Source organism: Borostomias antarcticus, assembly GCF_949987555.1.
Source record: "Borostomias antarcticus genome assembly, chromosome: 31".
In the NCBI taxonomy this organism is placed as follows: domain Eukaryota; kingdom Metazoa; phylum Chordata; class Actinopteri; order Stomiiformes; family Stomiidae; genus Borostomias; species Borostomias antarcticus.
Genome location: NC_140264.1, coordinates 1,834,011 through 1,847,293, shown reverse-complemented (window position 1 = coordinate 1,847,293; position 13,283 = coordinate 1,834,011). Strand labels below are relative to the sequence as shown.

The 13,283-nt window shown below is 45.1% G+C and overlaps 1 protein-coding gene across 1 annotated transcript; it reads left to right on the top strand.

Moving 5' to 3' along the window:
- Nucleotides 1-6,584: 6,584 nt before the first annotated feature.
- Nucleotides 6,585-10,548, top strand: LOC311327316 (TGF-beta-activated kinase 1 and MAP3K7-binding protein 1-like; the record flags this gene model as incomplete). The annotated part of the gene is made up of 4 exons (XM_084460349.1): nucleotides 6,585-6,641; nucleotides 9,888-10,018; nucleotides 10,183-10,336; nucleotides 10,486-10,548. 4 exons carry the CDS (start codon nucleotides 6,585-6,587, stop codon nucleotides 10,546-10,548), a joined length of 405 nt encoding a protein of 134 aa, XP_084316475.1.
- Between the last annotated feature and the right edge of the window lie 2,735 nt (nucleotides 10,549-13,283).

Genomic DNA, 13,283 nt, shown 5'->3' with positions numbered 1-13,283 from the left:
CAAAGTGACCGACAGGTAGGCTAACGTTATAGTAGCACTAAGTTACATGTTGTTGAATAGAGTATAACGTCACCATTAGGTGTTAGAATTGCAACAGTAACGTTAACGTTATTATAGGTTATAACATCATGGCATGCTGAAACATAATGGTTGGATTTTGCGATGGATGGATATTTTATGCTAGTAGTATCCACTGGCTTTAACCCGACCATCGCTGTGATCTGCTAGGGATGAGGTCCGTAGTGGTGGCGATGATGATGATGTTGTCTGCTCTACAGCCACTACCAGCTCTATCGTAAACCAAAGGTAAGGGCGATAAATGTAGGCTAGCTGGTCATTTATTGTCAACTGGCATCACATTTGACCATTAGAAACAGACTAGGTGGTTAGCTTTACCTTCATATAGCCTACTTTACTGAATGAATTATTGTGTTGGGGGGTTGTGTGTGTTTGTGAGAGAGAGAAAGGGAGAGAGGTACCCATGTGTTATTAATTTATTGAACCAATTGCAGCATCAGGGGAAAGAGCTTTCAGGACAACCCCAGGCCCAAGGAAAGAGCGCAGCCTCCCACCCTCAGAAGAGCATCTGTCCCTGTTCCAACTAATCTGCCTGAGCTACAGAGAGAAGTTCTACTGCTGCAGAAGACAAAACTTGAACTTGAAATATCTAAATTAGAAATGGAAAAGAATAATCAGAATTTAAAACACATTCTACTGCAACACAAACTAACCACTTTAGCAGGTCAAGGATTAATCACTCTCACCTGTAACTGAAGAATGAGCAAAACAAAATAAACAAAAACATACTTATTATTTAATATTCCTGTGTTTCAACTGCTGGTTACATGTGTTTTTGATGCTGTTAATTAATTATTGTAGCCTATAGGCCATATATCATAGGCCACTACACCTTGTTTGTTTGTTTGTTTAACTTATTTATTCATTTAGTTTCTCCAGCACTGCTTGGTTAACCCTCTGTAGGCCTATTTCAAATCAAATAAATTATAAAGAATCAATAACATGCAAACGTTTAGGGCACAAGTATGTATGGCCTGGCACAACAGCCCCATAGGGCTCACGTAGGCTATATGGGCATGACGGTGGTCTAAGTTATGTGAAAAAAAATTCAACAATCATATCCCGGACAACATTGCCATTGTTTGGCAGGTCCTCTTCATTACATTACATTACATTACAGTCATTTAGCAGACGCTTTTATCCAAAGCGACTAACAATAATTGCATTTAACGTAGGAAGAGCCAATGTACTACTACTTGCCAGAACTCACAAGTGCATTTTCTTTCTAAAACAAACAAGTGACTAAGAGCATAATCTAGTGCTGAAGGCAAAGTGCAAGAATCACAATCTAAAGTACAGTGCAATATAATATAATAAGTGCTTAGGTGGGAGGATTGTTGTAGTACTTCTTGAAGAGATGAGTTTTGAGCCTGCGACGAAAGATGGGCAGCGACTCTGCTGTCCTGACATCAGTGGGCAGCTCATTCCACCACTGCGGGGCCAGGACAGAGAAGAGCCGTGACCGTGTCGATCGACCGCAGGAGCCTCGGAGTGACGGGGCAACCAGTCGCCCTGAGGTAGCAGAGCGTAGTGGTCGGGAGGGGATGTAGGGTTTGACCATGGCCTGGAGGTAGGAGGGGGCTGTTCCTTTCATTGCCCTGTAGGTTAGCGCCAGAGTTTTAAACTGGATGCGAGCCGCTACAGGGAGCCAGTGTAGGGAACGGAGGAGGGAAGTTGTGTGGGAGAATTTGGGGTGGTTGAACACCAGGCGAGCAGCAGCTTTCTGGACAAGTTCCAGAGGTTTAATGGCTGACGCCGGTGCCCCCGCGAGGAGGGAGTTGCAGTAGTCCAGGCGGGAGATGACCAGGGCCTGGATGAGTACCTGCGCCGTTTCATTAGTGAGGAAAGGGCGAATCCTCCTGATGTTGTTCTTCATCACCACCTCTCTCCTCCACTTCCACCATCTCATGGTCCTCAATGTCGAACTCCTCATCCACCAAGACGCCCAAGTCCTTTGAGATGTTGAAGAGAACTACACAGGCGACGATGACTCTGCCAGCCCTTGCAGGTTCCAGGCGCAGCTCAGTGTGGAGGCAGTGAAATCGCCTCTTAAACTGTCCGATCACTCGTTCAATGATAACCCTGGTTTTGGTGAGAGCTATGTTGTATCGTTCCTAAAAGAATAAGGTGCAGGCATGAACAAATCAGGCCATGTGGCAAGATAACAATCAATCAAGCTTTATTTATAAAGTACATTTCATATGTAAAGTACGCTTCATATTGTTATAGATGCGCGTATGCCGAGTTCTGAGTAATTGCGCACAGCACTGCAGGCCATAAATTAACGTGCTGATCAAATGCCTTACCTGTGCGGGGTTTGCGGACCATCAACCACGAACTGGACCGATATCCTCCATCTCCCAGCAGCCTACCCCACTGCCTCCTTGCCTCAAAACGTCTTCCAATTAAACTTTCATTCAGGATACGGGAGTCGTGGGTGCTTCCCGGCCACTCAGCGACGACATTCGTAATCTTGCAGTCAGGATCACAGATCAGTTGCACATTGATGGAGTGATAATTTTTTCAGTTGACGAACTGCTCCTCGTGTCTTTGAGGGCCTTTATAATAATAATAATAATAATAACACATTTATTAAGCACTTTTCATGGCTACTCAAAGACGCTTGACATAATAAATAAAAGGGGAATATAAACTGTAAATTACCTTGAATACGCACATGAGTCCCGTCAACTTCTCCGCAAATGCTTGGGAAACCGGCGATGGCAAAGAAGCGCTCGGCGAAGACCGCTTGCTGTACTCTGGAGGGGAACTTAACGTAGTCGTTCAGCCGACGACACAAGGCAGAGGCAACACGGTGAATCACCCTGCACACCGTGGACTTGTGCACGCTGAAAACATTGCCCACAACGGACTGGAAAGTGCCACACGCAAAAAACCTCAAGGCGATCAACACTTGAAGGACCGCTGGCAATGCGTGGTTCCTCCTGGTTTGGTGGTCAAGGTCAGGTTCAAGTTTTGTGCATATTTAAAAAATTGACTGACGGTCAAATCTATACTCCCGAATAAGTTGCGCATCATTCATTGTATCCAATGGGTTTTGTCTGTCTCGAAAAATGCGTCTTGGTATTTCCTCATCATGTTCAACAATCATAAATTCTGCCATATTCACTTTTAAGAGAGCTGTTTGGGTACCTTAACTATTTTTGAGGAAAATGGTTACTAAGGGCCTTCTAGCAACGCATAAGGGAATTTAAGGGCAAACCTTAGCCTAAGTGGTTTTATGCAACCGGGCACAGGCTTTCAATGATTTGGAGCAGGCCTGTTGGAGCGCTCTCAGACACAACAGTCGAGAGACAGCAAGAGAGAGAGAGAGAGGAACACTCTCCGCTACTTTTTTAATGTTGTTAATAATAATTTGGTCCTCATGATAAGCATGACGTCTTTAAAGGTGAAGTCAACGTGCTGCTCCTGTACATGTCCTGTGGGGAAAAGAATAGAACTAGAAAGAGCAAACGCATCTATAATCCAGCCATATTCAATAGTCCATGTGATCCCCCCGCCCCCATTTTTTCATAACAGCATGAAACTTGGTACATCTGTACAATTTGGGGCACTGATCATTTTCAGAAATTGAGAAATCACAAAAACGCCTTGTAGCGGCTATTTTACTTTCCGCTATAGCCAAATTAAATATTTTGAATCATCTCCTGAACCAAACATGATAACACAGATTAGGTGAAGCCTAAGTTCTCAGATACTGTGACTTTCTTCTCACAACGTTACTGAATTCACCATTAACTATTAACCTGATGTGAACAGATGTACTGTATATGCTATATGGTATCAACAGAACAGATGTACTGTATATGGTATTGTTATACAACAGCTAGTCATTGTGAATGGCCAAGACGCATTCCAAGCCATGCTAATAACTACAATATACCAACAGGCAAATCACCGGCTAAGGTACAGATGTGGGAAGTTAGAAATGTCACATGCTGCAGCATTTCACCTTCGCGGTATTTGGCAGGGAAATCCCGTTGGAAATCTCGTGGGATTTCAGACGGGTGTTATTTCGTTTTAGTGATGCACCACCGCCAGGTGGTGTCTTTGAGTAGATTTAGCAGGCTGGGCTCAGTGTTTTTCTCCTATAGTCTACGAATGAAGCATCATTAAATTTCACATTCTTTAATTTAAATGCTCTGTTGTAAAGCACTTTGAGCTGAATTTATCTGTATGAAAGGTGCTATACAAATAACGTTTAATTGTTATTATCACCTTGTTCTCAAACACGTTTTCTCCATCTGGATGTAATTTAATTATTACGAACACCTATATCTAGGCCTACAGTAGCCTATCTATCTCGGTAACTGACATCGGGTCAAGACGTGGTGGCTGTTAGGTCAAATGCATAAAATAACAGTATTGTAAATATATTTGTTAGTAAAGAGGTGGTGAACGTGGGGGTTTTGCGTTTTGTTTCTGGAACGCATTCAACTGGTAGGCTACTCGTAAACCACGGAAGTAAATTTGAAGACGGGGCACCAGCTAATGTAGCCAAGTCTGAGCGCAGTAGGCTATATGGCTTCAGCACGATACAAAGAAATAATAAGCTTGATCGACTTGTGGATCCATACAAAATTGACATAGTCGCCTTGAGTAAAGATCACTCATTTCCAATCATATCCGGACATTAACTAGCCTATCTTGTGCATAGATAGCGGCAGGTTTGACAGTGAGTGCGTTCACATGCACAATATACACACTATTTTGTTATTTGAATGATCTTGAATATATATATATATTCAAGATCATTCAAATAAGAAAATATCTTGTATGTTTTTATTTATTTATACCGGCCGCCAGCCGTTTAATGAACGGCTATAGGGAATGCGCAGTTTCGCACTGGCTACAGCCTATTATATGCACAGTTTCGCACTATGTAGGCTATTATAAATAAGTATTATTCATTGGGTGAGCTTGGACTCACTGGGGACTGGTGGAGAGACGCAGAGCCTCCCCAGACGCGACATCCTCCAGTTGGCTGAAGAGCTGCGCGCTCTGGCGTCCAAACAGCCACCGGCGGCGCCCCTCGCAGTGTCCACAGAAGAATACCCCCACCAAAATACCTGCATGGTGAAGACAAGCTGCAGCAAGAACAGAACTGTCTACCAATGCATGAAGTGCACCATAGCTGTCTGTGGCAGTTGCACTGCCAAGGTGCAGAGGATATGTGCGAAGTGTATTTGAGCTGCCGCCTCAACCGTGCGTAAGAGCAGAGCGCATCAACTCGTGTATAGCTACAACTAGTAGCCCATAGCCATTAAAACGGCTTATTGTTTTATTCATATATCAACTAGATAATTCGATAATAATGAGTAGCCTAGTAGGCTATAAAAGGAATTCAATAGGGCCTAATAAGCCTTAAGTTGTAGCCTAGGCTACAGTACAATCACAAGACGCATAGGCCTAGCCTACCGTAAAAAGCGTTGCGTTCTCATAGGCCTATATTAACTTAGATAATTATTAATTATGCTCAGGTCATAATGTCCATTGAAAATAATTCCCTCTAAGCAGAATTTGAATTGTATTAAAATAGGCTAAAATTACATTTCCACATATTCTGATTGCTTCTAGACCTATATAAAAACAACAACATTTTTTTAATGTCTAGCCTAGGCTATAGGCTTCTGCGATGAACAAAACAGCCACAATGTAGCCTGCTTATAGCGAGCGAGTACAATTGCAGGCTGGGTTATATAAAGAAATACCAAAATGCATGTAGTCTAGATATATTACATTATGGTTAGGCTATAGCCTACACTTCATGGTAGACTGCCCTCTCGCTCGCTAAGCAGGCTACATTGTGGCTGTTTTGTTCATGCAGAAGCCTATAGCCTAGGCTACACATAAAAAAAAATAAAAAAAATTATATAGGCCTAGAAGGAATCAGAATATGTGGAAATGTAATTTTAGCCTATTTTAATACAATTCAAATTGTGCTTAGAGGGAATTATTTTCAACAGACATTATGACCTGAGCATCATGCCAACACTAGCCTAACTGATGAAGTCGTGGCCTTCAACTTTGCATGATTTGCATTTGTTTTTAATGTTACTAAAAGCAACATATGATTTGGCCTATGACGCCTTTCTCATATTTTTTAGAATAAAGCCTAGGCCGCACTTTAACAAGAATATAGCCTACACTTCACAAAAGGAGAAGAATCGATGAAACGGCTACAAGAACAGCATTTTGGCCAAGGACAGGGCTCTAAGGTGTGACCATTTTACTCGCATTTGCGACTAAAAATAGTTTTGTGCGATCAGAAAAAATAGGAGCACACTGTGCGAGTAGTACTGTTTTTTACTATTTCACTCGCATTTTTTGCCTAAAATAAATCCATGCAAATTGGATCAAACTAGAGTCAAAGTTTCGTGCACCCGTATACAAAACTACAAGTCCCACAACTTTTTAATTTTATTTTTTATTATAAGTCCCACGACTGCAACCTGCAACACGCAGAACTGTCGTGATGACGCGCGATGACAGCTCAGCTGCCCTCACTCAAAAACGACTGCAGACGCCGATTGCCCCTGCCAGTAATGTTAACAAAATGAAGAAAATGAAGCCCATTCAATCGTATTTTTCCCGGCAAAGTGGAACCAAGGAGAGAGAGGAATTCGGTGAGGCCCGGGGGGAGTCGAATCAACTGTCACTCAAAAATTGTTGTTTACAGGAAGTTCTATTGATTCGATTAGATTCAACACCGTAGCCTAACTTACTGGATCCACATCAAAACGCAATGAAATGCCGTTGACATCGTAAAAAGCGTTTTTTTTCCTGAAATGCGTGTCATAACGATCCATTGACATGTTCCTTTGCATCTACATTAAACTAAGCTTTTCCACATTTTTCACGGCACCGGCAGCTATGTTCCATATCCCTGCCTAAGTTCGCAAAACATTGTGTGTATTTTCATCTACCCCTCGGTTTCAAGTCAGCATCTGAAAACCCTCGTTTTGGAGGGCTGTTTGAACATCCACTAGCCCTCGATATGCTCCCTAGCCCTAGAAGCTAAAAGGAATGGGACACACTACCCTACGCGTGAACAAGCAAAATGTAGGGGTAGGGCCAAGGGCTAGGGCTAAGGAGGGTATTGGGATTGGGCCATAGTCTTCATTAGGACCAATGCACATGATGAAGTGTGTGGGAATAATATAGTCTTCATTAGGACCAATGCATATGATGAAGTGTGTGGGGATAGTAGGCTATAGTCTTCATTAGGACCAATGCAAATGATGAAGTGTGTGGGAATAGTATAGTAGGAGAGGATGAGAGCGCCTATGGTGAGCAGGTTATTATTGTTTATTGTTGTTGGAAGTAGGCCTAATGTGTGTGTTTCTAATAAAAATGTGATATTTCACATTTTTCGTTGCGCTCCTAAATTTCTTTCTGTGCTCCTAATTTTTTTCATTTAGGAGCACATGTGCTCCTAGTGAAAAATGTTAGCTTAGAGCCCTGAAGGATCCAAATAAAACAGTAGTCTACTGTACAGATGCAGCATAGAACGTAGATACATAATACTTATCTAATTAATAATTATCTAAGTTAATATAGGCCTATGAGAACGCAACGCTTTTTACGGTAGGCTAGGCCTATGCGTCTTGTGATTGTACTGTAGCCTAGGCTACAACTTCAGGCTTATTAGGCCCTATTGAATTCCTTTTATAGCCTACTAGGCTACTCATTATGATCGAATTATCTAGTTGATATATGAATAAAACAATAAACCGTTTTAATGGCTATGGGCTACTAGTTGTAGCTATACACGAGTTGATGCGCTCTGCTCTTACGCACGGTTGAGGCGGCAGCACAAATACACTTCGCACATATCCTCTGCACCTTGGCAGTGCAACTGCCACAGACAGCTATGGTGCACTTCATGCATTGGTAGACAGTTCGGTTCTTGCTGCAGCTTGTCTTCACCATGCAGGTATTTTTGGGGGGGTATTCTTCTGTGGACACTGCGAGGGGCGCCGCCGGTGGCTGTTTGGACGGCAGGCGCAGCTCTTCAGCCAACTGGAGGATGTTGCGTCTGGGGAGGCTCTGCGTCTCTCCACCAGTCCCCAGCGAGTCCAAGCTCCCCCAATGAATAATACTTATTTATAATAGCCTACATAGCGCGAAACTCTGCATATAATAGGCTGTAGCCAGCGCGAAACTGCGCATTCCCTATAGCAGTTCATTGAACGGCTGGCGATCGGTATAAATAAATAAAAACATACACGATATTTTATTTGAATGATCTTGAATATATATATATTCAAGATCATTCAAATAACAAAATATTGTGTATGTTTTTTTAATTTATAATTTAACAATAGGGGGTGCAACAGAACACAATTTTAGGGAAAGTCATTGACAGGCGGACTTCAATGTTTTATTAAAATATAGTTATGTGCAAATGAAAACCCACAATCGTCCAATGGACGTCTTTGGCGGTTCTAGTGTTAAGACCTTACCCCGATTTTGGAAATCAGATAAAGGCGTTCACAAGACCATTTCAATAATCGCATTATTACAATTATCGGTTGATCGGCGTATAGTGTGCATGTGAACGCACTCACTGTCAAACCTGCCGCTATGTATGCACAAGATAGGCAATGTCCGGATATGATTGGAAATGAGTGATCTTTACTCAAGGCGACTATGTCAATTTTGTATGGATCCACAAGTCGATCAAGCTTATTTTTTCTTTGTATCGTGCTGAAGCCATATAGCCTACTGCGCTCAGACTTGGCTACATTAGCTGGTGCCCCGTCTTCAAATTTACTTCCGGGGTTTACGAGTAGCCTACCAGTTGAATGCGTTCCAGAAACAAAACGCAAAACCCCCACGTTCACCACATCTTTACTAACAAATATATTTACAATACTGTTATTTTATGCATTTGACCTAACAGCCACCACGTCTTGACCCGACGTCAGTTACCGAGATAGATAGGCTACTGTAGGCCTAGATATAGGTGTTCGTAATAATTAAATTACATCCAGATGGAGAAAACATGTGTTTGAGAACAAGGTAATAATAACAATTAAACATTATTTGTATAGCACCTTTCATACAGATAAATTCAGCTCAAGTGCTTTACAACAGAGCATTTAAATTAAAGAATGTGAAACTTAATGATGCTTCATTTGTAGACTATAGGAGAAAAACACTGAGCCCAGCCTGCTAAATCTACTCAAAGACGCCACCTGGCGGTGGTGCATCACTAAAACGAAATAACACCCGTCTGAAATCCCACGAGATTTCCAACGGGATTTCCCTGCCAAATACCGCGAAGGTGAAATGCTGCAGCATGTGACATTTCTAACTTCCCACATCTGTAGTTGTAAAATTCTATGACATTATCCGTACAAAGGGGCCTGGTTTGTGTGTTTGCAATCGCTCTAGCCAAGCTAACCTAGTGCTAGCTAATGTTAGACGACTAGCTAGCAGTTGGCTAAATATATAAATATGTCAGGCTGTTGCTATAGCAAACCATGGCATGCATTTCTTGTCGAAGCAAAACTTTTAAGCCACCATAGTGCTATCTTGTTTCATCATTGTGTTACATTTGATTTGAGACTCTCATGGCTAGCTACGGTAGCAATGCTACCTAAATACCCCGAATAGGATCGAATTGGATGTCAATTATAATTCAGTGGCTGGACATCAGATGCGCCTTTGTGTGTAATGGCAATCACGTATAGCTATATACGGTTTGTTTTTACATCTGTCTTATGTCAGTATTAAAGTCGTGTTGCTATCTCCGCTGACCTCTCTCTTCCGGGGTCGCCCAGCATCAGAGCTGGACGGACGACCTGCCGCTGTGTCAGATGTGCGGTGTCGGATCTGCGCCCAACTGTGTTTACGGCCCGGACGGCAAGGACACCCAGAGCCACCCCAACGAAGACGGGCACCTCCGATTCAGGTGCTAGCTCACCCGGAAACGACCCTCGGCCACACCCGGTGGGGGCTACACGTACTGTGGATATATAATACAGTGTGCAGCAGATTAGAGAACATGGGTTGCAATGCCAGTATAGTGTGACAGTGATGACAGTTCACTGTTTGAGTGTGTCCGTGTCCGACCAGAGGCGAGGATGGCTGCTTCCTGTATGGGGTGTTTAACGGGTACGATGGCAGCAGGGTGGCCAACTACGTGTCCCAGTGTCTGACGGCAGAGCTGCTGCTGGGACAGCTCAACTCCAGCCACACCGACGCCGACGTCCGCAGGGTCCTCACACAGGTGTGTGTGTGTGTGCGTGGGTGGGCCGATGGGGGGTGTGCGTTGGTTCATTTACGCCGTTAAAAAACCGCTGTGTTCTGAATGTAGCAGTAGAAACCAGCAAGACGCAATGTGAATAAATATGAGTCTAACTAAACGCTGGTCAGTAGAGGCTTGAACAGAAGGACCAGATGAGCACACGCTACACCACACCTGCACATTCTGACATCTGAAGAATAGAAGAGAGTTGCAGCATATCGTTTAAATGCTAAAGATTTTATTGAAGTTTTCATTGAAGCTGTGAACTGATGAACGGACCGTAATAGAACGTAGGGATGATGTTTTATGTGTAGTGATATTGAGGGTGATGTTTTATGTGTAGTGATATTGAGGGTGATGTTTTATGTGTAGTGATATTGAGGGTGATGTTTTATGTGTAGTGATATTGAGGGTGATGTTATGCAGCGGTCCAGCCCTCAGAGAAGCTGCTGTGTTGTTGTTGTAGTTCAGTCAGTGGGCAGGAGTCGCCCTCTGCTGGCCAGTCTTCTTCCTGCAACAGCTGAAGCAGAAAGCCCTGGAGAGCGCGGAGGAGGCCCTTTGGAACCAGCCTCTGCTGGACCTCCTCTTCTTCTTCTCCTCCTCCTCTCTGCTGCTGGAGGACTCAGCAGGCTCTGGACCAGGACAGGAAACACACCATCACGCACAACAGGATATGACATCACAGCAATTCTCATGAAAACAGAGCTTTGTGTGTGTGTGTGTGCGTGTGTGTGTGTGCGCATGTGTGTGTGTGTGCGCATGTGTGTGTGTGTGTGTGTGAGAGTTATAGTGGAAAAGGAGTTTGGAGAACAGACATGTAGGGGTCTTACCATCGCAGGACAGGGGAGTAACGCTGCTCTTTTGGGGTTTCTTGCTGGTCTTTTTCTTCTTGTCCTCTCTAGATGTCTTCTGTCCATCCTGGGGGATGCGCTGCTGCTGGGGCCGGAGGAGGAGGTGTTCCGGCCGGTCGGACCCACCGCCAGGGTCTCCGGGGCGGCCGACGCGTCCTCCATGGCGCGGACCGCCGACCCGATGTGGCCCATCATCCAGGTGTCCTCCGGCACGCCGCCACTGGCCCCCGAGCCGTCTGAGGAGGAGGAGGAGGTGACGGCGCCACCAATACGCCGCGCCTTCTCCCGGGCGTCCCACCAGGCGCTCCGGAGCAGCTCCTCGGCGAGCGCGACCAGACGGGGGTCATGCAGGAAGGCGCCGGGGCGGAAGAGCGCCACCTCCTCCTCCTCAGGCGCCTCCTCTTCCTCTTCTCTCTCCATCCTCCTCTTCACCCTCCGCAGGATCTCTCTCACGGCTACGGACGCCGTGGCCGTGAGCTCCGCCTCCTCCTCCTCTCTGCGATCGGAGGATAGCGTCGTGGGCCGGCCGCCCAATAGCCTCCCCCGGGGGCGGGGGCCGGAGCCGCGCCCGCTCCTCAGCAGAGGGTGTGAGTTCTGGGAGATGACCCTCAGAGCCGCGCTGGGGGAGCGGGGTGGGGGGTCCGAGCCCGGGAGAGAGGCGCGGTCCTGGGGAGAGCCTGCTGGACTGAAACGCGCCTCCTCGCTCGGACCCGCGCGCCCGTCCCGAGACGGCGGCGGGCGCAGTGCGACGGCGGCGGCCGGCCGGTGGCCATCTTGGTCCGGGTGGAGACGGAGGATCTGGTAGAGGGCCATGGTCACCATGACAACCCACTCCATGATCCCCTCTGCTGAGCACTCGTGCAACTCAGCTACGCTCTGGGGAGAGAGAGAGAGTGAGAAAGTGAAAGAGAGAGAGAGAGAGAGAGTGAGAGAGAGAGAGAGAGAGAGAGAAAGAGAGAGAGAGTGAGAGAGAGAGAGTGAAAGAGAGAGAGAGTGAGAGAGAGAGAGTGAAAGAGAGAGAGTGAGAGAGAGAGAGTGAGAGAGTGAAAGAGAGAGAGAGAGTGAGAGAGAGAGAGAGAGAGTGAAAGAGAGAGAGAGTGAAAGAGAGAGGGAGAAGTAGAGGGAGAAGTAGAGGGAGAAGTAGAGAGAGATAGAGACAGAGAGAGACAGAGAAAGAGACAGAGAGGGAGAGGAAGAGAGAGGGAGAGAGAGAACAGATCAGCATCTCTAGGGTGGTTCTGATGGGGAAATAGAAGCAGTAGCGGGAAAGAGAAAGAGAGAGGGGAGAGAGAAAGAGAGAGAGGGGATAAGAGAGAGGGAGAGAGAAAGAGAAAAAGAGAGAGAGGGAGAGAAAGAGAAAAAGAGAGAGAGGGGAGAGAGTAGAAGAGACACCACAGTGGAAGAGAGACTGGCAGGTTGAGAACAGAAAACAGTACCACCCAAGCTTCTGGATGAATCTCAATTGACTGTAAAACAAAAATGAATAAATAAAGTTAAAAATCACTTTTGACAGAAGATGCAATTGGATTTTGTCCAAGGTGGTAATGGACTTGTGATGTGACCTGATGTAATCCACTAGAGGAAACACTTCCTGGATCTCCTAGCCTGATACATGCTGCATGACAGTAGTAATAGTAAGATAGTAAAATATTTACAGGCCAGAAGAACATAGAACATGTTTTATTTATGACATCATAATTGCAATCTGGCTGTGATGTACCGCGAACCCTCGATCTGCACCTGCAGTCAAGATGACGTTGTATGACTGTGACGGCAGGATCCAAATAGCCAATCGGTAAGCAAGTAAAAATGTAAACAAGGAGGTTGATCACCCTTACCCAGCCCTTACCAAGGAGCTTGGGCCGTGTCCGAATGTTCATATTACATACTATATAGTACATACTGCAACTCGCCTACTACATCAATCAATCAATCAATCAAAGCTTTATTTATATAGCGCATTTCATACCCAGAGGAAACACAATGCGCTTTACAGAGAACAAGGGAGGTGGGCAGACATCCCACCCCTACATATTCCAGAGGAAAGCAAAAAAACAGTAATCACCCGGGGGCCAGAT